Genomic DNA, 27326 nt, shown 5'->3' on the forward strand with positions numbered 1-27326 from the left:
CATGATGGCCACTGCACATGAACGCAGCTAGAGATTCTCTGTGTTTTACTGTTGCCTTCTTTTCTGCAGGGTGAAAAGTATGATGGAAGGAAAGCAGATGTGTGGAGCTGCGGTGTTATTCTATTTGCACTTTTGGTGGTATGTTTTTTCCGCCTTTAGCCCTAAAGTGGTGCTCAAGTAGATAATAGAATAAAAACCAGGGGGTCTTCAACAAGGGCAGCATGGTGGCACAATGGTAGCACTGCTGCCTCGCAGTAAGGAGACCTGGGTTCGCTTCCCGGGTCCTCCCTGCGTGGAGTTTGCATGTTCTTCCCGTGTCTGCGTGGGTTTCCTCCCACAGTCCAAAGACATGCAGGTTAGGTGCACTGGCGATCCTAAATTGTCCCTAGTGTGTGCCCTGCGGTGGACTGGCATCCTGCACGGGGTTTGTTCCTGCCTTGCACCCTGTGTTGGCTGAGATTGGCTCCAGCAGACCCCCCGTGACCCTGTGTTAGGATATAGTGGGTTGGACAATGACTGACTGACTGGGTCTTCAACAAGACTTTATGGCCTACGTGATGATGAAACGCTAATGAAACTTCAATCTATCTGGGATTTCATTTTTCAATCTGTTTGTTCTAGTGAGTGTCATGGCATCCACAAACTGAGCAGGGTAAGATCCTTTTCCTGGTAACAGATTTTAGCATGTCATAGAAGATCATCACATATTCCCATGCTAGCTGTGAGATCAAATAAGAAATGTTAAATTGTGCTTTTTTATTTTGAACAAGACCCTAAGCGGTCAGGATTCAACTGGCACAAAAATTAAAGTTGGGTTACTGTCTCAGGTAATAACATGGGGATCCAAATAGCAAGTGTGGTAACCTAAAACACCCAAACTTTGAGCCACATCAGAGCAAAGCTATCAGGGGCCTTTTAAGCTGACCCTCTAGGACAGGTGACTTCAAACTTGAATTTCACAGGCTGGATCCGATTCTTGGACCTTTTTAAAGTGGGCTGTTTCATCTGTATTTAAAACATGTTGAATATAGCCATTGATGACAGTTTTCTCAAAGACCCTCTTAAAGTTTGTTTCATATATAAACTGTGTACATATACTACATCTGGCGTTAAATCGCATGCCCATTGTCTACTACATGTAGATAGATAGATAGATAGATAGATAGATAGATAGATAGATAGATAGATAGATACTTTATTAATCCCAAGGGGAAATTCACATAATCCAGCAGCAGTATACTGATACAAAGAAACAATATTAAATTAAATAGTAATAAAAATGAAAAGAATTAAAATAAAATTAATGTTCGCATTTACTCCCCCGGGTGGAATTGAAGAGTCGCATAGTGTAGGGTAGGAACGATCTCCTCAGTCTGTCAGTGGAACAGGACAGTGACAAAAGTCTGTCACTGAAGCTACTCCTCTGTCTGGAGATGATCCTGTTAAGTGGATGCAATGGATTCTTCATGATTGACAGGAGTTTGCTTAATGCCCGTTGCTGTGCTACAGATGTTAAACTGTCCAACTTTACTCCTACAATGGAGCCTGCCTTCTTAACAAGTTTGTCCAGGCGTGAGGCGTCTTTCATCTTTATGCTGCCACCCCAGCACACCACCGCGTACAGTCCTCTGCAGCTATTAACAAGTAATTAGAATGGGAAAGGGCTGCATGTGATGACCCAACAAGCAAAAGTGAAGAGAAGATGACTTGCCATACTGCCATAAGGAACTTCAGTGTTTAATCATGCTGCTCCTCCACTCATTTTTAGGGGCATCTCTATATATAATCTTCATTTGGCTCTTGATCTTTGTTTGTCCGCGAATGAATTAGAAGAAGAAGCACTAGATGGCAGTAGAGAGACAGCTAAAACATAGGTATTGCATTAAGAATCTCCTCCAGGCTTATACTACTGAAGACTGTAGTACTTCAGTCACACCTCAAAACACAGACATTCAAACTAAACAAATTGTTGTGCTTTAAATTAACTAAAGAGATCTTCATTTAGATCTTGATCTTTGTTTGTCCGCGAATTCCACGCATGCATAGACCACCTTCAAGTTTAGTACGTTGTTGCTATTCACGGATGTCAACAATGTAAGGGGTGGTGGACAGTGTTACGCTAGTTAGCTCCTGAGGCCTGGTTAGAGAATGAGATTGCCGAAGATAAAAGGTACGTGCCTACGTAACATATGAATGAAAGAAAGACAGTGGGTAAAATGAATGACAATGTAACAGCACGTTCCGGAAATTATTATTGTTACGTTGTAGCCGGCGAGTGCTGCGCGTCTCACAGTTGTACCGTGGCTTGCTCACATGTCAGTGAAGTGATCCCTAATTATGCTTTAAAGAGCCTGGATACCTATGTGTCCCCCTTTTATAACCATTGCTCCGTGTATATTGCCTTACTCTTTGGATTGCCACAAAGCAATGTGCGAGATTGGAGAAAGGTTGAGAAGACAGCGTGAGAGGAAACGATAGCGTCGTGAAAACGAGACAGACTGTGAACGGACGGAAGCAGAAATGCTCCTACACCACCACATGATTACTATTCGGACAGTGATTCAGAGTGGGCCGTTCCTATCGAATCAATGTCCAAGGGTTTTCTTTTGCAATTTTGTTTCCCTTATAAAAAATCATAATGCTGTGCGATGAAGGGCCCAGTTCACGACTGGCAGCCGAGTTTAAACAGGGAGCCCTTCACAGACAACTTTAACACGCGCAACGTAGTTGGGCGCACATGGCTAGTTCATATATAATGCGAGAAGTGGCGGAGTGGTGGCTCTGATGCTAAGGATCTGCGCTGGTTTGAAAACCCGTCACTGCCAAAAGACTTCCTACTCTGATGGGCCCTTGAGCAAGACCCTTAACCTGTAATTGCTCCAGGGGTGCTGTACAATGGCTGACCCTGTGCTCTGACCACAAGGGGTCTGCGAAAACTAACAAATTCCTAATATGAGAAATTGTATAAGGCGAAATAAAGAACAAAAAAAAAAAAGCACCTATTGCGGTTGCCACGTCTGTCAACATAAAACATATTAGCCCCTTGTGGAACACTTTTGTTATCATGTGAAGCCCTTACTCTTTAAGGAAATTAGTCGAGACAGTTTTGTTTTCATTTTGATATCTCAAACAAACTGTGCAAAGTTTTGAAATTTTAAAAACTCACTTTGAAGAGCTTTGGCGAACTTGTAAACTCATTTATCTTAAAACAGACAAACGTTATGTGTGACTTCAACTACAAATTACTTTACTGTTCTGAGAACAGTTCTATCAATTTGTATATTTTGTACGTTTTTCTTTTTTACTCGTCTCACAGTTTCCTGTACCGTCGTACAGAAACACATACAAAAAAAAGTCAGCACTCAGGCATTTAATGAAAGAGGAAAGAATTTTGTAAGCGTTGCTCAATAAGCATTGATTAAACTAACATGGCCATGCACCCTGTGTTGGCTGGGATTGGCTCCAGCAGACCCTGTGTTAGGATATTGCTGGTTGGACAATGACTGACTGAACTAACATGTTTTTTCCAACACTTTCCTCCATCTGTCATATAGGGGACACACTATCTAGGAGTAGAGCATTTCTACTCATGGTAAATGCTGTCACTATCTCTTTTTATCCACCTCTAAATGTGGTCTGTGTAGTCCGCCACCAACACATTCTCTCACTCTTGTTTAATCTGGTACAGCTTCATCCAACTGTGACACATTACTGCAGCTTAAATGGATATACTTAATAATAATAATAATAATATCCATCCATCCATCCATTCTCTTCCGCTTATCCGAGGTCGGGTCGCGGGGCAGCAGCAAGCAGAGAGGCCCAGACTTCCCTCTCCCGGCCACTTCTTCCAGCTCTTCCGGGAGAATCCCAAAGGCGTTCCCAGGCCAGCCGGGAGACATAGTCCCTCCAGCGTGTCCTGGGTCTTCCCCGGGGCCTCCTCCCGGTTGGACGTGCCCGGAACACCTCACCAGGGAGGCGTCCAGGAGGCATCCTGATCAGATGCCGAGCCACCTCATCTGACTCCTCTCGATGCGGAGGAGCAGCGGCTCTACTCTGAGCCCCTCCCGGATGACTGAGCTTCTCACCCTGTCTTTAAGGGAAAGCCCAGACACCCTGCGGAGGAAACTCATTTCAGCGCTTGTATTCGATCTCGCTTTCAGTCACTACCCACAGCTCATGACCATAGGTGAGGGTAGGAAGGTAGATCGACTGGTAAATTGAGAGCTTTGCCTTACGGCTCAGCTCCTTTTCACCACGACAGACCGATGCAGAGCCCGCATCACTGCGGATGCCGCACCGATCCTCCTGTCGATCTCACGCTCCATTCTTCCCTCACTCGTGAACAAGACCCCGAGATACTTGAACTCCTCCACTTGGGGCAGGATCTCTCCCCCAACCCTGAGAGGGCACTCCACCCTTTTCGGCTGAGGACCATGCTCTCGGATTTGGAGGTGCTGATTCTCATCCCAGCCGCTTCACACTCAGCTGCGAACCGATCCAGAGAGCTGAAGATCACGGCCTGATGAAGCAAACAGGACAACATCATCTGCAAAAGCAGTGACCCAATCCTGAGTCCACCAAACCGACCCCTTCAACACCCTGGCTGCGCCTAGAAATTCTGTCCATAAAAGTTATGAACAGAATGGTGACAAAGGGCAGCCCTGGCGGAGTCCAACTCTCACTGGAAGCGGGCTCGACTTACTGCGGCAATGCGGACCAAGCTCTGACACGGTTGTACAGAGACCGAACAGCTCTTATCAGGGGTCCGGTACCCCATACTCCCGAGCACCCCCACAGGATTCCCGAGGGACACGGTCGAATGCCTTTTCCAAGTCCACAAAACACATGTAGACCGGTCGGGCAAACTCCCATGCACCCTCCAGGACTCTGCTAAGGGTGAAGAGCTGGTCCACTGTTCCGACCAGGGCGAAAACCACACTGTTCCTCCTGAATCCGAGGTTGACTATCCGGCGGACCCTCCTCTCCAGAACCCCGAATAGACTTTTCCAGGGAGGCTGAGGAGTGTGATCCCTCTATAGTTGGAACACACCCTCCGGTCCCCTTTTAAAGAGGGGACCACCACCCCGTCTGCCAATCCAGAGGCACTGTCCCGATGTCCATGCGATGTTGCAGAGGCGTGTCAACCAAGACAGTCCTACAACATCCAGAGCCTTAAGGAACTCGGGTATCTCATCCACCCGGGGCCCTGCCACCAAGGAGTTTTTGACCACCTCGGTGACTTCAGTCCCAGAGATGGGAGAGCCCACCTCAGAGTCCCCAGGCTCTGCTTCCTCGTGGAAGGCATGTTAGTGGGATTGAGGAGGTCTTGAAGTACTCCTCCCACCGACATAAGCGTCGAGTGAGGTCAGCAGCGCACCATCCCACCATATACGGTGTTGACACTGCACTGCTTCCCCTCCTGAGACGCGGACGGTGGACCAGAATCTCCTCGAAGCCGTCCGAAAGTGTTCTCCATGGCCTCTCCAAACTCCTCCCATGCCCGAGTTTTGCCTCAGCAACAACGAAGCAGCGTTCGCTTGGCCTGCGGTACCTATCAGCTGCCTCCAGAGACCCACAGGACAAAAAGTCCTATAGGACTCCTTCTTCAGCTTGACGGCATCCCTCACGCGGTGTCCACCAGCGGGTTGGGGATTGCCGCCACGACAGGCACCGACCACCTTGCGGCCACAGCTCCGGTCAGCCGCCTCAACAATAGAGGCACGGAACATGGCCCATTCGACTCAATGTCCCCACCTCCCTCGGGGCGTGGTTGAAGTTCTGCGGAGGTGGGAGTTGAAGCTACTTCTGACAGGGGACTCTGCCAGCCGTTCCCAGCAGACCCTCACAACACGTTTGGGCCTACCAGGTCTGACCGGCATCTTCCCCCACCATCGAAGCCAACTCACCACCAGGTGGTGATCAGTTGACAGCTCCGCCCCTCTCTTCACCCGAGTGTCCAAGACATATGGCGCAAGTCCGGCGACACGACCACAAAGTCGATCATCGACCTGAGGCCTAGGGTGTCCTGGTGCCAAGTGCACATATGAACACCCTTATGCTTGAACATGGTGTTCGTTATGGACAATCCGTGGCGAGCACAGAAGTCCAATAACAAAACACCCGGGTTCAGATCGGGGCCATTCCTCCCAATCACGCCCTTCCAGGTCTCACTGTCATTGCCCACGTGAGCATTGAAGTCTCCCAGCAAAACGAGGGAATCCCAGAAGGTATGCCCTCTAGCAACCCTCCAGAGACTCCAAAAGGGTGGATACTCCAAACTGCTGTTGGCATACGCACAAACAACAGTCAGGACCCTTCCCCACCCGGCGGAGGGAGGCCACCCTCTCGTCCACGGGGTAAACCCCAATGCACAGGCTCCAGTGGGGGCAATAAGTATGCCCACACCTGCTCGGCCTCTCACGGGGCAACTCCAGAGTGGTAGAGAGTCCAGCCCCTCTCAAGGAGATTGGTTCCAGAGTCCAAGCTGTGCGTCGAGGTGAGTCCGACTATATCTAGCCGGAACCTCTCGACCTCGCACTAGCTCAGGCTCCTTCCCCTTCAGAGAGGTGACATTCCACGTCCCAAGAGCCAGTTTCTGTAGCCGAGGATCAGACCGCCAAGGTCCCGCCTCGCCACCACCCAACTCACACTGCACCCAACCTCCTTGGCCCCTCCCATAGGTGGTGAGCCCATGGGGAGGAGGACCCACGTTACCTCTTCGGGCTGTGCCCGGCCGAGCCCCATGGGTGCAGGCCCCGCCACCAGGTGCTCGCCATCGAGCCCCACCTCCAGGCCTGGCTCCAGAGGGGGGCCCCGGCGACCAACGTCCGGGCAAGGGAAAGCGTTGTCCAAGTTTTATTTTCATTGGAGGTTTATTGAACCGCTCTTTGTCTCATCCCTCACCTAGGACCAGTTTGCCTTGGGTGGCCCTACCAGGGGCATAAAGCCCCGGACAACATAGCTCCTAGGATCATTGGGACACGCAAACCCCTCCACCACGATAAGGTGACGGTTCAAGGAGGAGATATAAATAATAATAATAATGATTAATTCTTTGCATTTATATAGCGCTTTTCTCACTACTCCAAGCGCTCAGCAATTGCAGGTTAAGGGCCTTGCTCAAGGGCTCAACAGAGCAGAGTCCCTATTGGCATTTTACGGGATTCAAACCGGCAACCTTCCGATTGCCAGTGCAGATCCCCAGCCGCAGAGTCACCACTCCGCCTTTACTTTGCTTTAGTTAAAATGTCTTGGCTTGTGTCTGGACCTTTGCTCTCACTCGACTTTCTGCACTGACATAATTTGTTTTGCACTCCATGCTGATTTTGGTGCCATGGCTGCTGGTAGCTTTCCTAACCCACTGTAAGCTAATAAAGAGAGAAGACTGTATCAAGAGAGGCAAACGAGTTAGAATTACGATTGTGATAAGCACAGAGGGGCTGCTTGTACAGAGAATCTGGTGATAGTTGTTTGTTATTATAATCCATCCTGCATTCGGTGTATGAAGTGTTATTTTTGGCCCCTAATAAAACTGAGTTTGATTCCACAGCTCATGGATGCCTTCAGACTTACAAAGCAAGCCATTGCATAGCCAACCATTATGCTAACTTAGAAAGATTGAAAGATAGAAAGATTGTGGCGATAAATAGAAGGAGGGAAAGAAGAACACTAAATATTTAAGTAACAAACCGGGGGATCGCATAGTACAAGATATAACAGTAGTCTGGAAAACTGCCAGCCTCCGGGACCCTGAACTACATTAAGTAGTTTCAATAACTGATAGATAAACAAGTTTCTGCTTCATAGTAATCATCATATGACACTCTAAACTGATGTAATATCATAGTTCTAATGTTTGTTTAAAGTTAGCACAATCAGGTTAGGGACACTTGTGCTTTACTAACTAACAGCTATAGGACAGCCTGTGAAGGCATAAAAAATGTATGCTTTATATATGTGGATGAAAACCAAGATCCAGGCCTTTAATGACCTCTTGGGCACGGCCAACAGCAGTGTGTCTGTCTGCAGAGAGAGTGTCGACCTCATCGAGAGGTTTACTTACCTCGGCAATGACATTCATGTCTCCTGTGACTCTTCCTGTGAAGTCAGTAGACGGATTGGTGGGTCATGAGGTCGCTGGAAAAGAGGTTTGTGGCGCCCCCGATATCTGCAAAAGGACGAAGGTCCAAGTCATTAGAGTCCTGGTGCTTCCTGTTTGTGAGACATGGATGCTATCCAGTGACCTGAGACGAAGACTGGACTCCTTCGGTACTGTGTCTCTCCGGAAAATCCTTGGGTACCGTTGGTTTGACTTTGTGTTGCTCATGATGTCTCGAATGAGGAACAACAACAACAACATTTATTTATATAGCACATTTTCATACAAACAGTAGCTCAAAGTGCTTTACATATTGAAGAAGAGAAAAATGAAAGACACAATTATAAAACAAAATAAATCAACATTAACACCGAATAAGAGTAAGGTTCAATGGCCAGGGGGGACAGAAAAAAACAAAAAAAAAAAATTAAATAAAAAAAATAAATAACATGAACATGACCTGCATTGTGAGGGAGCGTCAGTTACGGCACTACGGCAATGTGGCGCATTTCCCCGAGGGTGATCATAAGATACTCATTGTTGGGGACCCAAGTGGCTGGACCAGGCCAAGGGGTCGCCCATGTAACACCTGGCTGCGGCAGATAGAGGGTCATTTCCGGAGGGTAGGACTGGACCGCGTCTTTTCTGGGGGGGTTGCAAACCGGGATCCTGAGCTGTTTCGACGTGTAGTGGGTGCGGCAACGCACTGTACCAGTGCATGCTCCCCAACTTGACTTGAACTTGACTTGCTTTATGTAGTAGTGTTTACACTACAATTAATCTTACATTATTTCGCCTGGCCTGTACAGCTGTTTATACCTTTACAAATGAAGTTTAGACGGACTAAATGACTTCTTCTGATTACACAGTGAGTCAGAATGTCTAACCTTGTGATTTTCTATAGTGTCTTATTGAATACCATCTGTTATCATATGCTATAACAATTTTCATATTTTTACAACCCTGACAAATGAAGCGTCTTCTTGGGTCACACAGCTAGACAGTCCTTCTTTGAGATTTTATATACTGCCTTCACAGTAAACAAAATTACCGGTACAGTACAACAGTTTATATACTTGTCCATCATAAAGTGTATAGTCACTCTTTCAGAGTTTACAGTAAGTCAGACAATTGAAGTGGTGTATTTGTTGTTTTATATAGTGTATTTCTCATTTAACATTATTATATATACTGTGACGGACAGCTGGGGTGTTTGCAAAGCCAGGATGCCTGGAAGGTGAAAGGACCAGGAGATGACCAATACCTCCCCCTGGAGACAAGAGGGCAACTGCCCTGGTTAGCATGTGGGCCACACTTTCGGAGCTCGGTAACTCCACCCAGTTGGGGCACGTGGCCACCACCAAGGTCTGCCCAGACGTTCCAGGAGACGTGATCTGCAGCACTTCCGCCACAACAGGGAATGCTGCTAGACCAGGAGGCAGACACACCCGGTGTGCTTCCAGGTGCTCATGCAGCACTTCCGCCACACCCGGAAGTGCTGAAAGAAGATCATCAGGAAGCACCTGGACCACATCTGGGTACTGCATAAAAGGGGCCGCCTCATTCCAGTCGAGGAGCCAGAGTTGGGAGGGAACGAGAAAGGAGTGGAAGCCGCCATAAAAGACTAAGAGAAAGAAGGACTGTGAGTGACTAGTGCACTGTACTTGTGAAAGATAAGAAAAATATGTGCATTTTGGATAAAAGCTATTGTGGTGTCTGCCCGTGTCAAAGCTGGTTCCCACAATACGATAAACTTTCTTCCATAGTTCTCACAGTTCAAGCAACTCAGTGAGGGCCACATGTGTCATTGGTGGTGGGAAATGAACCATCAACCTTGTGTTTTAAAATACAATGCTACTAGGGGGTCATAAGTAGCTTTGGACGTCATTGAGGTTCATGGAGTATAGATGTCAAAACTGTGACACAGATTCATTCCTTAACCTTTTAATTCCAACACAGACTTTGAGATTCATCCTGCTTGACCCTCACAGACTAGTGCCGTGCCCCCCATAGCTCCGTATTTTCTGCTTCAATTCACTAACTCAGTACCCTTGCCTTTATATAAGGCATTTAAACCCACTAGAACAGGAATATTGTGCTTCTGTCATGCTTATTCCTAAAGTGCATCCTGCACCCTTGTGTGGAGATTCTCAGAAAAGAACGTTTTTATCATGTCTATAAAAATCGAGGCTTGATTCAATTACCAGCCCATTATCCATTTCAAACCTGTTAATTTGTCCATATTTATCATATCATAGTATTTGAGCCAGGAGTTTAATCATAGCACGGTGCAGACGAGTCTCCTTTGTGAAGCAGTATTAGATCTGAGACTCTTTAGAAGCAAGGTTAATGGAGCTTAATCGGAGGCTGCTCTTGTAGAGAGAACAAAGAGAGAAGGATAAGGTAAGCAGCAGTCAGGCCTTTCATGTAAAAGAGAGAAATTCAGCTGTGGCAAAGTGGCTGTTTAATAGTACAAGCTGATCCGCAACATTTTTGCTAGTAAACATCCTAAATATTTAATCTTTTTTAAGTCATTTTCCAGCCAGTTCATATATGTTGCATTTGGCAGTGCTACTGCTTCCTGGATCCAGAATTGCAGTGGCCTCATGTATAAATGGTGCGTACGCCCAAAAGTGTTGCGTGCACCTGCTTCTACGCTTACATCGTGATGTACAAAACCTAAACTTGCCGTAAAGCCACACACATTTTCACGCCAGCTCAATCCTCGTGGTTTTGCAAACTGGCGGCACCCAGAGTCAAAGCAGTGCTTTTGTTCCAGCGTGGTTTCCCTTTCTTTTTTGGATCCAAATCCCTGATGCAGCTTAATGAATACACTGAAATTAACCGCATGTTGTTTATTAGTTTAAGGCATCTTATTATAATTAACCTGTAACAATATAATGGTCCATGGAATGGCCAAAACTATTCCAAATACCATAGCTGATTTAGCGTTGCTACTTTCAAGTATTTATCCCACTGTATCTGAGTGGGGAATCACAGCTCTACAGCAGCTGATCGGAAAGAGAATTATCAGTATACAGCATCAAGCACACGCTGCCTCAGCCATGCTGCCTATTTGAACTGCTCCCATACGACAAACGCTTCAGAGCCTTTCCTGTTCGGACCTCGTGGTTCACAAACAGTTTCATCCCAAGAACTCTAAACACACTCAATCAATCAGTCCATCAAGTGCTTCTTGTAGAGCTGTTTGTACTTATTAGTACAATCACCTCAGTGTAAATAATATTGCACAACCTGCGTAACTTTATAAAGCGTGTATATACTGTAAAAGGCGCTATATAGCGCCTGACCCGGCACAAACCACGCAGAGGCAACGTGTACAAAAACACACAGGTTTTATTTTTTCTTCAGCTGTGTGACACGTCTTCCCCGTGCCACACAGTCCCAAACACAGTCCCAAAGCACAAACTCACAATTCTCCACCACTCCTCCCAGGCAAGCTTCGTCTCCTTCTTCCTCCCAACTCCGGCTCACTGAGTGGTGGTGGCTGGGCCCTTTTATAGCCCACCTGGAAGCTTTCCAGGTGATTAACCACCTGGTCCTGATTGCACTTCCAGGTGGGGCTGAAAGCTCGTCCAGCCGGGCTGTGGGAAGCAGGCAGCTCCCCCTAGCGGCCACGCCAGGCCCCAAACAAGCTGTGGAGGACTCCATCTCCCATGGAGCCCTGCGGGCAGTTTGGGGAGTCACCGTCGGCCAGGGAGGCTGCCACCAAGCATCCCGGGGGAGGTATTGGACTGCCCATGGTGGCTCCCCCGGAACATAAGTAGCAGGGGCGTCCCTGCCGGGCATGAGACCCGGCTGTCCTTCACAATACATATGATGACAATATCATTTTAAGATGAAATGCAGCAAAATATGTTTATTACATTATACAGATAAAATGTTAACATCATTTAAATAATCTATTCGTTAATAATTAAACATGTGGGGACACGGTGGACAGCACTAGCGATGAGCTGGCGCTCCGCTCACGGATTGTTCCTGCCTCACGCTGTATTCTTGCTGGGCTGGCGTGACACTGGAAGGATAGATGGATAGAATAATTAAACATGTACTATGAAGATATTTCAATGTTCCTTAAAAGATTTGAAGAATCGTCGTTGTAAGCTTACAGACGGCTTTTCATCTATTACAGAGATGATTGTGTGGCGATTGGGCATTTGGAAAAAGAAAAGGAAGGACAGGAATTGGGTTAGTACATTTGAAAGAGACAGTACTGCTGCAATAAATAATTTAATCGAGGGTCGTGCACGGCGCAGTAAGCATCTTGCATGAGGCGGGAAAAATCTCAGGATGAGGCAACAGCTCGTCATTATCACTGCACCACTGTGTTCCAATGTTTAGCAACATGCTTTAACTCCTATCATCATGAAAATGATACCAAGTATACATCTCAGTATTTTAATTATTCAGAGAGCTGTAATATCACGAATGTAATGGATTCCGTGTCCTGTCGGAAGGAAGAGAAAGCCCGTTTAAGAAGCATGTAGTGATTCACACACATAGGAGAACAAATACAAAACAAAACATTTAACATGCTACTTTAGTTACGATGGGATTGGAGAAACTAGTAAATTAAATGATTTAGAGTTGAAGTTGACATTTCGAGCTTTTTTCTCACTGTGTCCCTATTTTTCTTCTTTTCTCTGTATCCTAATAAGATTTCATATGACACTCGGACGGTGGGCTACGACTCACCTTTTCATGACAACTTTGATATCTGACAACTTCTTTTTTATGTCGGGCACTGTGCGACTTTGTGAACTTGAACTTTCGATTTTCTCCGACACTCTGTGTCACTCGAACAACTTCCTTTTGTTGTTTATCCCACTGTTTAAACCAACAAATAGTACTTTTTCTTTGCATCCACTTGGTATTTGCTGAAATTCTTCTATTTCCCCCCGTGCTTTTGTCATTGTCTTTTCACAGAACACTGAGCATAAGGGCTATTTATTTGCTATTTATTGATTTGCATATTCAAAGAGGCATAATTCTGGGAGGAGATAGGTAAGTGCGTTACTTTTCACGCTCACTGAGATTTATGGAACGGAAGAACGTGGAAGTTGACGAACGCACAGATTTATGCGTCTGGATTTTTTTGTGCATACACACATTTACACTTTGGTCCATATGCCATGTTTTAGCGTCAATTCTATACACGGCGTTATGCATGAGGCCCCAGGTCTGTATTCCTCGTGAGGAGGTTATTGTTCATGTGGAGTTTGCACATTCTCTGTTTGTCTGCATTGGTTTTCTTGCGCTCCAAATTTATCTCCAAGTATTGATGATCCCACATAGGTGCTTTGTGATTATGGGGGTGTGTGTTTGCATTTCAGCTCAGCAATCGACTGCTATATCCTGTCCAGGTATGGTTCCTGCCTTGTATGCAGTTCTGCCTGGATAGTCACTGGCTTGTTATGGTCCTGAATTGGATTAAGTTGGTTTCAGAATATTTTCATCTCATCATTTTCTTAACCACTTTTGTTGGTGAGAGTTGTGGTGGTGGCAGCATAGCAAGTAGGTCAGTCCAGACGTCCCTGTCTACAGCTACAAATTCTACCTCTTTGTGGGGAATTCCCAAGTATTCCCAAGCCAGTCAAGAGACATAATACATCCAGCATGTCCTGGGTCCAATACAGGATCTCTACTCGGTGAGAGGTGCTGCCTGGAAGGTATCCAAGCAATATGCCCAAACCACCTCAACTGGCTCCTTTCAGTCAGGAGGAGCAGCAACTCTACCCTGAAGCACTCATGAATTTCTGATCTTTTCACCCTGTCACAGAGTGTCAGCCTGGCCGCCCTACAGAGAAACATCTTTTCTGCTGCTTGAACTCGTGATCTACTTCTTTTGTTCATTACCCCCAGTTCATGACCCTAGGTGAGAACAAGGGTGTTTGACTCATCTCCCGCCTCACCACCATTGACAGGTTTAGCGCCTATGAAACAGCTGCCACCGCTCCACTCTGCTTATGTTATTTAATCCAGTCCAGGGATTCTGGATGATGGTGCCAGTGCCTATCTTAATAGCACTGGAGAATGTCTTGTGTAATAAGCTAGGAAGTGGAGTTTTTAGGTGACTGAGTTGAGGTTTCATTATAATACATGCATATGCCATCTTGAGGAGATATATAAGACTGATTAAGTACAACAAAAATAAAACTTCATGAGGTGAATTATTGAGAAATCATTTGATGTTATGGACAGTTTGTCGACACATGATAGCCAACTTCAGTAGAGTAGGAGCAGAACAATCTCTGCCCAGTGTGCCAGCAGTATGATCACTGTCAAGATCCAGAGGTGCCTCTAATGATTTCAACCTCCCACACTCACACATACAACTAATATAACATAAAATGCTCAGATCTGCTTAATTCAGTTTAGGGTCATCAACAACAACAACAACATTTATTTATATAGCACATTTTCATACAAAAAGTAGCTTAAAGTGCTTTACATAATGAAGAATTGAAAAATTAAAGACACAGTAAGAAAATAAAATAAGTCAACATTAATTAACATTGAATAAGAGTAAGGTCCAATGGCCAGGGTGGACAGGGAAAAAAAACTCCAGACGGCTGGAGAAAAAAATAAAATCTGTAGGGATTCCAGACCATGAGACCACCCAGTCCCCTCTGGGCATTCTAGCTAACATAAATGAAACAGTCCTCTTTGGATTTAGGGTTCTCACAGAAGGACTTGATGATGATGATGGTCACATAGACTTCTGGCTTTTAATCCATCAATCATGGGTCATGGGAGGCTGCAGCCTATCCTGACAGCATCGAATGCAGGGAAAAGGAACACCTATTGGCCATTCTATCAATTTTATTCATTTTTAACAAGGCCTCGACTTCTTCACACACTATGAAATTATCATGATGGAGAGTTTTATAGGTGCAATAAAATCGATTGTGATTAAAATAAAGTTTCAAAGGGATCTGTAAATTTATTTAACATGTGTTTCATTCATGGAATTTTTTCTTTGTCACCTATCTATTGTTATACTAATGTTGATCAATTAATATACTGTTTGTACCTAGATAAACTCCTTATTAGTGAATGGTTATATCGGTGAGATGGCAACACAGAGAGAAATGTGGAGTAAGAGTTGCCTTGTTAAAATTTTATGAGAAACACTCATTTTAATGCAGAGGGGTAATTTGTCAGCTGTGACCTCTGGTCACTAGAGCAGCTGTGTAAGAGGCAGTGGCGAGGCATAGTAACACAGAATCATGGTGTACCCTGCCTTGGAATACCAATGTGGACCTCATAACACATAAGGATTTAAAAATTCAAAGTCATTTATTAAAAAATAATGGGAAAAGCAGTTGGTATTCAGTTTGGCCTCCTAGTGGGTAAAGCAGTGAACTGTTCAGTTCTATACACTGACTTAATATATGATTGAGCATGCTGCTTAATCTACTAATATTCACATTGTAATAAGTAATTATATGTAGTGACAAAGACGAGAATTCAGGCATTATAAAAGTTTGGGGCTGCCACCTGTATATTATATTCAGGCTGCAAAAGTCTGAAAAAAGTTTGAACAGAGATGTTCACACGACTGAGTCTAAAATAGAACTGATGAGGTGGAGGTAAGATGGCGGTTTTAAAGACCCAGAAAGGAAGTGACATCATTGGGTTCGAAGCTGGAAGTGACATCATCAAAAGCCCCCCACTCCAGAAACCTCCATATATATATATATAAATATATATATATATGTGTGTGTGTATATATACTCAAAAAAAGAAATGTCCTCTGACTTTCAACTGTTTTTACTTTCAGTAAACTTAATGTGTAAATATTTGTATGAACACTAAAAGAGTCAACACCATAAGACATAAACTAAAAATGTTTCACAATGTGTCCTTGAATGAAGGGAGGCTCAAAATCCAAAGTACCAGTCAGTATCTGGTGTGGCCACCAGCTGCTTGAAGTACTGCAGTGCATCTCCTCCTCATGGACTGGACCAGATTTGTCAGTTCTTGCTGTGAGATGTTACCCCACTCTTCCACCAAGGCACCTGCAAGTTCCTGGACATTTCTGGGGGGAATGGCCCTAGCCCTCACCCTGCGGTCCAACAGGTCCCAGACGTGCTCAATTCCTTCGACGATAAACACGAATCCATCCATCAGCCCTGGTGAAGAGCACTTTTTGCCACTCCTGTCTGGTCCAGCGAAGGTGGGTTTGTGCCCATAGGCGGCGTTGTTGCTGGTGATGTCTGGTAAGGACCTGCCTTACAACAGGCCTACAAGCCCTCAGTCCAGCCTCTCTCAGCCTATTGCGGACAGTCTGAGCACTGATGGAGGGATTGTGTGTTCCTGGTGTGACTCGGGCAGTTGTTGTGGCCATCCTGTACCTGTCACGCAGGTGTGATATTCGGATGTACCGATCCTGTGCAGGTGTTGTTACACGTGGTCTTCCACTGCGAGGATGATCAGCTGTCCTTCCTGTCTCGCTGTCTTAGGCGTCTCACAGTGCGGACATGGCAATTTATTGCCCTAGCCACATCAGCAGTCCTCATGCCTCCCTGCAGCATGCCTAATGCACGTTCACGCAGATGAGCAGGGACCCTGGGCATCTTTCTTTGGGTGTTTTTCACAGTCGGTAGACGAGTCTCTTTAGTGTCCTGCGTTTTTAGAACTGTGACCTTAAATGCCTACTTTCTGTAAGCTGTTAAGGTCTTAACGACCATTCCACAGGTGCATGTTAATTAATTGATTACGGTTAATTGAACATGCATGGAAAACATTGTTTAAACCCTTTACAATGAAGATCTGTAAAGTTATTTGGATTTTGAAAACATTATTGTTGAAATACACAGTCCTGAAAAGGGACGTTTCTTTTTTTGCTGAGTATATATATATATATATATATATATATATATATATATATATATATATATATATATATATATATATATATATGAGATTGTGCTGGTTTGGACATGTGCAGAAGAGAGATGCTGGGTATATTGGGAGAAGGATGCTGAGGATAGAGTTACCAACCAGGAGAAAAAGAGGAAGGCCGAAGAGGTTTATGGATGTGGTGCGGGAGGACATGCGGGCGATGGGTATAACAGAACAAGATGACGAGGACAGAAAGATATGGAAAAAGATGATCCGCTGTGGCAACCCCTAACGAGACCAGCCGAAAGAAGAAAAAGAACAAAATATAGTGTAGGTTTGTGTATATGTATGTACAGTATGTGTGCGTGTGTGTGTGTGTGTAAGTAACAGTTTAGCCAATTGCAGCTTCTGTGGGCTGATGTGGTTCCAACAGTTGCAAGTATGAACTTGAAGGCCAACTTTGAGCTGTTGCAGTACTTATATGGATCCCGCACTAGAAAGGGCAGCATCTCTGGAAGCCATCATTGGTGTTGTTAGTGCCCCGATCATAGGACTCCCCATCCACTCCCAAGGTGAGACAGGAATAATAATTAGCATATGTGATGTCTCACACCATGTCCTTGCTATGTCATATATATATATATAAATATACTAGCAGGAGTACCCGGCATTGCCCGGGAATCTATAGCCGGTGAATTTCCCAAATGAAAGAAACAAAACATAGAAATAGAACAAACAATTTCTGATTCACATTTTATTGTAAGTTCATCCACTTTGGATTGTGTCTGCTGTGGTGTTTCAGACGCCCTTGAAATAGACTTTTTTCTGGCATCTGAAGTGGACCGGCGAATTCTACGTCTTTTTTTTGGTGGCATGGGTATATTCGCGAAAAGCAGAACAATTATAATGTGTTACATGGTATTACGTACGGAATACGGACTAAAGTGAGATGAATTTACGTTATTTACAATACATTGGAAAGCGAACAAATAGCACCAGTCGGTCAGAAAGAACAATACTGAAATCGTACTGTGAGTCAGAAAACGAGCAAATAGTACCACAAATACGGAAAGCCAGTGAGAAAGAGTAGCACTGAAACTGTACTGGGAAAAATGGTGGGGAGGGGTGTTGTGTTTGTAAGGAGCGTTTGTGTTGAAGTGTGCTGGTATCTAATGGATGTTGGCGATGGTAACTAAAGAGAGAAGTGACATACAACTGGTGCTGCATGTGGGGAAAATGGTGGGGGAAGGATGCTGTCTTTTTAAGGCGAGTCTCTGTTCAAACGTGCTTCCATATAATGGACGTTGGCGAATGAAATATAGCACTATCAGTGTGTGTGGGAGTGTGACCCGTGGAAGCGCGGGTGTGTCAGCCGGTCATGCGCACTGGGTCGTTCACGTTTTATATATATACGGCAGTCCCGCTTCACCCGATCAAAGCAGTCGACCTTCTCATACTTGGACACTTCCGCAATCTCTTGGCAATTTAAAGAAACATGGGTAAAGAGCGATGCACATGGACCAAACGTGCCACTAGATGGCGCTGCTGTGAACATTTGTTGCAACGTGCGGCCATCTTGTCGATGATAAGTACGTGGACGTATACCGAAGGTGAAAAGGTGTCCTGCCCTTCACCACAAACATTTTTCCCAACCAAACATACCCCATGACCTTCTCCTGGTCACAAAGGATCCCCATCCGCAGTTTGGTGCCGATCGGATGCCCAGTGCAGATTTGTATGACGGACAAACAAACATACATAGCATGAATGTATTTGGTAATGTTGGAGTTGGAGTACACATAGGAAAACCTACATGTAAAAATCCTGAACAAGTAATTATTTAACCACAGTATGATGAACATGTGAGATGACAGTGCTGCTCATTGCTGCACTGTGCCACACAATATAAATATTTGGTTATTTTATGAAGTTCCTCTTCTATTATTACTATTAGACTGTTTTTCATGTGATTACTATAAATATTGCTATTTAAAATCATTTTGTCACAGTTTGGACCTGCAAGTTACTTTAAGAATTGCTGTTTAAATAAAAACACCAGAACATGTCAGATGGTTTTACATCTGGAAGCAGAATAGATGCCAACAGCAAAAATGAGGTGTTCCACGTATAACTCAGTTGGGAGGCATTTAAAGCAAAAGGGTGACAAAGTTCACAGCAAGCTATTATGCCTAGGTTCATAAAGCAGGCATTGTCCCAAAAATGAACTGGAGAGAAAAGGGCAGAGAACAAATAAAAGTCAAAAAGGCTGGCTGAGGGCAAAACCAGAAGTCAAACAAGCCTTTCACGAAAACCAAAAATTATCCATCCAATCCATCCTCTTCCGCTTATCCGAGAGAGGGTCGCGGGGACAGCAGCTTGGGCAGAGATGCCCAGAATTCCTTCTCCCCGGCCTACTAGCTATTCCGGAGGAATCCCGAGGTGTTCCCAGGCCAGCCGAGAGACATAGTCCCTCCAGCGTGTCCTGGGTCTTCCCTGGGGCTTCCTTCCGGTTAGACATGCCTAGAACACCTCACCAGGGAGGCATCCTGATCAGATGCCTGAGCCACCTTGATGCGGAGGAGCAGTGGCTCTACTCTGAGCTCCTCCCGGAAAACATTAACCAAAAACATTAGGCCAAATTCAAAGTCAAAATAATATTTGTAAAAGGTTAAATAAAATGTTAAAATAGCAAAAAAAATAAACCATGAAGTAGCACGGGTTTGTTTTAAAAACCAAATACAGTGGAACCTCGAGATACGAGTTTAATTCGTTCCAGCACTGAGCTTGTATAGCGAATTTCTCGTATCTAGAACAAACTTCCCCATTGAAAATAATGGAAATCCAGTTGATCCGTTCCGCAAATCAATTTTCCTAACAAATAACACTGATAAATAATATATACAAGTGGAACCTCGGTTTGCAAGTAACTTGGTTTACGAGTGTTTTGCAAGACGAGCTAAATTTTTTAATTAATTTTGACTTGATAAAACGAGCGATGTCTTGCAATACAAGTAGTATGGATACACTTTGTCTGTTTAGCGTCATGTGAGCATAACTGAGCTGATGGTTCTTCTCTCTCGTGTGCATCTCTCTCTCCTTATCTCTCTCGCTCGCGCACGCGTCTCTCTCTCTCTCTCCTTATCTCTCGCCAAGACGCTCTCTCTCTCTCCTTATCTTGCTCGCTCGCGCACGCCTCTCTCTCTCTCCTTATCTCGTTCGCTCGCGCCTCTCTCTCTCTCTCTCCGTCTGCATGTCCGCGATATTTTTGGATAACGCGTAGATCCTCACGCTACGGGAGAACAAGGAACACTGAGTGAGCTGACGGGCTGGCAGCGCCAGCTTGGGTGAATTCCCGAGTCGAGGCGGATCGGGAAACGCGTCACGCATAACCACAGCCTGGCTCGTGGCTCGTTACGCGAACCAATGTTCGTATTTAGATCCGAATTTTTCGCTCATACTTTCCTCTTATCTTGAATTTCTCGTATACAGAGGTGATCGTATCTTGAGGTTCCAGTGTACTTAGATACAAATTGCAAATTATTGCCGTTGTGATGCCGTGGGAACTGTAAACAAAATGGCAGCACTAATGAGAAGTCAAAATTTCAGAATGGTAAATAATAATAATAACAATAATAATGAATTGTGGACTTTTTATGGTTGTCTTATAATCAGTTAAAGGGGTTTTACTACTGATTATGAATATAACATTCTCAAATTCAATAATGCAATTATAAAGTACAAGGAACCAGAAACTATCTTGATAGCGTTTGGTAGCAGTACATGAAACAGCACTGTATGGGGCTCTAGTCTGTCGTATGACCTACTCATACAGTTACAATTTGAATTTACCATTTAACTAGACCTTCACATCTTTAAGGATGTGGGAGGAAAGCCAGAAAACCAGGAAGAAGACGTTTGGAGAGCGTACAAACTCGACATGTACAATGGCTCAGTGATCAAAATTTCATCTCTAAAGGAAACAGTTATGCTGTTCTTGTAGCTTGCCGTTTTATGGTATTGATGATGGAAAGATGCAATATGGCATTCCTTTTTTTTATTTAATGCACTATTTGACTACAAACAGGCTACACAAGCACACACTTAAGGTTTTATCAAACCTTACATTTCTCCTTCCTTTTGTACTTCCATGTTTATTACTTCACCATTGGAAACTGAATCTGAAAGAAAGGGAGATCATGTGACTAAATATCCCCCTCCTGAATTCGACTTTCTTCTTTATTGTCCTGTCTGATTTGTAACTACCATATAATCGCCTCACTTTTTCCATCCAGTTTGTGAGAACCGTAAAGCCATACCCCTTTTTACACCTAGTTTATGAGGACAGGAAAGCTGCAAACCCTATTTCGAGAAAATTCCATTTCGAGATTTTGATGAATCTCGACATTTTTCTCGACATTTTAGATCTCCTTGACTTTCTCGTATACGAGGTATTGGGAAAGTATTGGAATTTTTTGCAAAAATTCCATTTCAAGATTTTTAAAATCTCGACATTTTAGACCTCCCTGACTTTCTCGTATACAAGGTATTGGGAAAGTATTGGGCTCCTCCAAAAAATTCCATTTTGAGATTTTAATGAATCTTGATGTATTAGACCTCCCTGAGTATGAAAATACTGTGTGTGTGTAAACACGATAACTTGAGTACGCTTTCACTTTGGTCAACCAAATTTCGTATACAAGTATTAGGTACAAAACAGAAGTGGTACTTTACTTTTACCAGCTGCAGAGTCCAATTTTATTCAACATTACTTTTATAATAATTGTTCAATATATTATTAATTTGATTTGATTTGTTGTTGATGGTTCTTTAATGTACATAACATAAAAATATAATCATTGTTTTGCGGTTTACTCCTCAAATATCCATCCCCATATCTGGCTGAGTATACAAGTAAGTCTAGGGGAGACCACTCCTAATTTTTTGTTCTCAGTTAGCAGACACCATAAAGCTATACCACAGCTACATCTCTTTTTGCCTCTTACCCTAGAATCAGTTCACTTTGTTGTATCAATATAAGGACATAAATTCTTGTAGCAGTTTGTGAGAAACGTAATCCTTCCTTTTTGTTTTTGCTTTGTGAGATCAAGAAAGCAGCATCTTTTTTGAGCCTCATGTGTGTGTGATCCGTAATGCCACAGACCATTTGGCTATAAGACTACCAGACAGAAATGGTATAAAGACCCAGTTCTTGTGCACCGCCAGCTAATTCTCCAGAAATATTGTGTGAGTTGAGCCTGAGACACATTCACTAAGAAACTGAGAAGAACTATCTGGACCATAAAAATAATTGTGCCCTATCAATCCCAAGTTAACAGAAGAGCTTTGACACTTTCACTGATTCCTTTGCCTTTTGACCCATATAATGACTTTTTTATTCATATTGTAATTTTTACTCTCTGTTAGCACTGAACCTCTGCTTGCCTTATGCTCATCTTTATTTTGTTTGTTTTATTTTGTCAAGGGAGCTCTGCCGTTCGACGATGACAACTTGAGAAATTTATTGGAAAAAGTGAAGCTCGGGGTGTTTCACATGCCTCATTTCATCCCACCCGACTGTCAGAATCTCCTCCGTGGCATGATAGAGGTGGATGCCACGAAAAGACTCACGGTTAGTCACTGGTTTGCTTATGGTCTTTTACCTTCACTGGTTTTGTCTGAGATCCAGTTTTTGTGTTTAAAGGTAATGGGTTTGCATCAAAAATTTAAAACCTGTCAATCTGCTTTAAAGTGTCTGAAATGCTTTTGCCTTGCACTGTGCTTCAAAACTATGACTTTGTCTGTTATAACTGACCACTGTCTCCCTGACATTTACTTTTTCTGTGGGCTTTTTGTTTTCCTGTACTCCATTGTCATTGACTTCATATTGTCATGGTTATTTGCGTTAATCTGTTAACACTGTGTGTTTAATGTAATTTATTTGTATTTATATAGTTAATAATAATTCTTTACATTTATATAGCGCTTTTCTCACTACTCAAAGCGCTCAGCAATTGCAGGTTAAGGGCCTTGCTCAAGGGCCCAACAGAGCAGAGTCCCTTTTGGCATTTATGGCATTCGAACCGGCAACCTTGCAGTTGCCAGTGCAGATCCCTAGGCCTCAGAGCCACCACTCCACCAGAGTACAAGCAGTAACGGCGGACTGCATGATAACGTGCAGTGAATACACTTGACTTAATCACTTCTAGTTTTCAACCTCTTTCTCTGTACATTTACCATTCATTTGCTCAGAGGTTGATGTGCTTGCTGCTTCCTGAGCTGCCCTTCTTTTCTCCACCCTAGCAGCCCGCTTCTTCTCTTCTTTCGTCGGCATCTTTTTGCATTAAAACTGATTAAGTTAGTGTTTGTGTTGTATTTACTCAGTATGTTTTCCTCAATTTTTCACTTAAGCTGGCACTTAAGTCTTCAATCTGCCTCAAGAATGATTACAGATATGAAGAGGTAGGGGAAGTGATGGCGAAGATGATAGGGAATGAGAACGGTGCCCGTATGCATGCGCCACATGGCCACCCTGCTGGGCGCTTCCAAGAGTCTTCTTTTTGTCCATCTGTGGCTATTTCATCATAATAGAATGTTATACCTGCATTTTTAGCAATCTTTAATGTAATATATATATTTTTTTTTATCATCAGTATGCTGCTGCTGGAGTGTGTGAATTTCCCCTTGGGATTAATATAGTATCTATCTATCTATCTATCTATCTATCTATCTATCTATCAATCATATAGTGCCTTTCATATCTATCTATCTATCTATCTATCTATCTATCTATCTATCTATCTATCTATCTATCTATCTATCTATCATATAGTGCCTTTCACATATCTATCTATCTATCTATTATATAGTGCCTTTCATATCTATCTATCTATCTATCTATCTTTCTATCTATCTATCTATCTATCTATCTATCTATCTATCATATAGTGCCTTTCACATATCTATCTATCTATCTATCTATCTGTCTTATAGTGCCTTTCATATCTATCTATCTATCTATCTATCTATCTATCTATCTATCATATAGTGCCTTTCTATCTATCTATCTATCTATCTATCTATCTATCTATCTATCTATCTATCTATCTATCTATCATATAGTGCCTTTCACATCTATCTATCTATCTATCTATCTATCTATCTATCTATCTTTCTATCTATCTATCTAGAACAGCTGAGATGCCTCATCGAGTGTGTGATCTGTACGCTGTGTGAGGTACGATTGCTTGGAGATTCTTAACTGGCATTGGCAAGTGCCTCTGTATACCGTAGAGAACGAAGGACTTAAGAAAGTGTTAAAGGTAAAAGATGCAAAGTGCAAGTTGCCCAGCCACAAAAGCAGTACTTATACTGGTGAACATTCTAAATTAAAATGCTCTGCACGCTGTCATACAAACTGTTGCAGATAAGAGGGAGCATGTACAGTATATCCCAATACATGATTTGGAGCCATTCTGAGTGACGTAATTCTAAAATAATATATGTATAATATACACAAGTACATGTTTCATGATCTGTGATTAGTGTGGTGATGAATTTGTCTTTCCTTATATAAAGCACAAAGGGAAAGTGAGCCATGTTTACTGATTGGCAGGTAAATTCATGCAATGGAAGTTAAAAAATAAGTAGGGGAAAAATTAAACAAAAATGGTTGGGGAAAAAAATGTTATTTGAGCTGTTTCTTTGAGGAATAGCTATACATGAAATCGTTTGAATCTGAAAAGAAAAAAGTTTCCTTTGCTAATATTTCATATTATAATTGGGAGACAATATATCCAGTTTTAGACTCAATATAGAAAGCATATATATACATCTCTTTTATTGAGAAATATCAAATATTGCATTTTGGGGCAAAATAAATTTGAGACCATATCACCTAGACCTACATTAAAGGATTTTTACACCCGTAAACTTTATTTTTTTCATATCTTACTTACCCCATGCAGTTTATAGGGGTGGCCTCAAGAGAATTTCTTTATCTCTGACACAATAGTGGTCTTTGATGACCAACACTGGACAACAACAAGCACTCTCAAAAACATCTCGTATTGCTTGTATGGCGTAATCCACGTGTCAAGTGGTCTAGTCGAATGGTCATAACGTCCCAAACACACACATTTTTACTAAAATATTGTTAAGTAAACAACCTCAGAAAAACACCATCATGAACGAAAATAGACCACGCTCAGATGACCCCGAGCATTTGAACTGCTGACCCGACTCCTTAGTGGTGAGCCACGACTGGAGTACCTTGCGGTTATTTAGCACCAGAAGCCTGTGAAACTGCATGGGTGACTGACCTCCTCGTTACTGAAGCGTATTGGGTATGCACAAGTATAAGGAATATTTTCTTCTTGATAATGTTTTAACTGTGCTTTTCTTTAACTGTTTAGTTCTTTAACTCTTTAATTTTCTCTTAGTCTATGTTTTTTGTTGATTTCACATGACATTCAATCTTAGCCGATGACTAAGCTGTTACAGGGTTATACTGCTGAGTAATGGATGAGATGGGGAAGTGGATCTTGAATTCAAACGCTCAATTCAGTTCTGTGTGTTCCATTTTCATTCACAAGATCATTTTCTGGAAGTAGTTTATTTAACACATATTTCAGTAAAAATACATTGGGACGTTGTGGATGTACGACTTAATTGGTTTGACGTGTGGATTATGAGACACAAGTAACATCTTGTTTTCTTCATAGACTTTCTCCTATTGTTTGCTCTTGTCCAATGTTAGTCAGTTGCCTGGTGTATTAGATCATAAATTTTGTTATCTCTATTCTGAAAACATAAGATTACATTTTTTTTGGCCATCACTACAGACTTCACTGGGTAAGTAACATGTTAAACAAATATTATTTCTGGGTCGATTATTCCTCTTAACATTCGTCTATTAATGTAATTCGTGCCTTTCTGCAATAAGACAAATTTGAAATTCTAAAACCCATCTGGTCCCAAAGAGTTACAAACATATAATTTAATAAATTAGTGATTCCCAAACGCAGTCCTGAGGACCCCTTTGGCTGCTTGTCTTTGTCCATCCCCCCTTTCACAATTATTTTCCTCGTAATGAATCTCATTTAATTAACTGCACTTTCTTCCACTTCTCTGACATTTAATTACTTGTAAAAGACATTCAGAAATATTTGGATTTTTGCCATAGCTTTAAATACCGATTTCTCTTTTGTTGTTTTCCTGTTAGTTTGCCTTTTTCTGTGTAGTTTACTTCTTTAATTTTATCCTAATAAATGCCTGTGTAAACAACACTGAATACTCTGAAAGGCTGACGCTGCTTTGGTTTCAGACACACTAACTTACTCATTAATGAATCTTCTTCTTCTTCTTCTTTTGGCTACTCTCGTTAGGGGTCACCACAGCAGATCATCTTCTTCCATATCTTTTCTGTCCTCTCCATCTTGTTCTGTTACACCAATCACCTGCATGTCCTCTCTCACCACATCCATAAACCTTCTCTTAGGCCTTCCTCTTTTCCACTTCCCTGGCAGTTCTATCCTTAACATCCTTGTCCCAATATATCCAGCATCTCTCCTCTGCTCATGTCCAAACCAACACAATCTCGCCTCTCTGACTTTGTCTCCAAACCATCCAACCTGAGCTGATCCTCTAATGTCCTCATTTCTAATCCTGTCCATCCTCGTCACACCCAATGCAAATCTTAACATGTTTAACTCTGCCACCTCCAGCTCTGTCTCCTGCTTCCTGGTCAGTGCCACCGTCTCCAGCCCATATAACATAGCTGGTCTCACTACCGTCCTGTAGATCTTCCCTTTCACTCTTGCTGATACCCGTTGTCACAAATCACTCCTGACGCTCTTCTCCACCCACTCCACCCTGCCTGCACTCTCTTCTTCACTTCTCTTCCATAATCTCCGTTACTCTGTACTGTTCATCCCCAAGTATTTAAACTCATCCACCTTCGCCAACTCTACTCCCTGCATCCGGATTAAATAACCCAAACACCTGGAAAAGCAGAGTTAAAATTACGATGATGATGAATGTAACATGTAACAACTGCTTGACACATACATCCATTATCCAACCCGCTATAATTGCTGGTATTCATTACAGGCCTCCTGCTAGCCCCAAATGACAAACATTGTATCATAAGCTTTGTCATGTGCATTCTCCATGAAAATATCCATCCATCCATCCATTATCCAACCTGCTATATCCTAACTACAGGGTCACGGGGGTCTGCTGGAGCCAATCCCAGCCAACACAAGGTGCAAGGCAGGAAACAAACCCCGGGCAGGGCGCCAGCCCACCGCAAGCTTGACACATTCTACTTACATTTTTTTTTTGTTTTTAAATTTTA

The 27326-nt window shown here is 43.2% G+C and overlaps 1 protein-coding gene across 19 annotated transcripts in view; it reads left to right on the plus strand.

The window, feature by feature from the left end:
- The window catches only part of brsk2b (BR serine/threonine kinase 2b), an 899053-nt gene that overhangs the window by 668494 nt on the left and 203233 nt on the right, over positions 1 to 27326 (plus strand). For all 19 annotated transcript variants that reach the window (XM_039736387.1, XM_039736429.1, XM_039736422.1 and 16 more), the window contains exons 7-8: positions 70 to 138; positions 22455 to 22601. In XM_039736387.1, the coding sequence (XP_039592321.1) occupies positions 70 to 138; positions 22455 to 22601 (216 nt within the window). The remainder of the gene's footprint in view (positions 1 to 69; positions 139 to 22454; positions 22602 to 27326) is intronic.

Source organism: Polypterus senegalus, chromosome 1, assembly GCF_016835505.1.
Source record: "Polypterus senegalus isolate Bchr_013 chromosome 1, ASM1683550v1, whole genome shotgun sequence".
NCBI classification, from domain to species: domain Eukaryota; kingdom Metazoa; phylum Chordata; class Cladistia; order Polypteriformes; family Polypteridae; genus Polypterus; species Polypterus senegalus.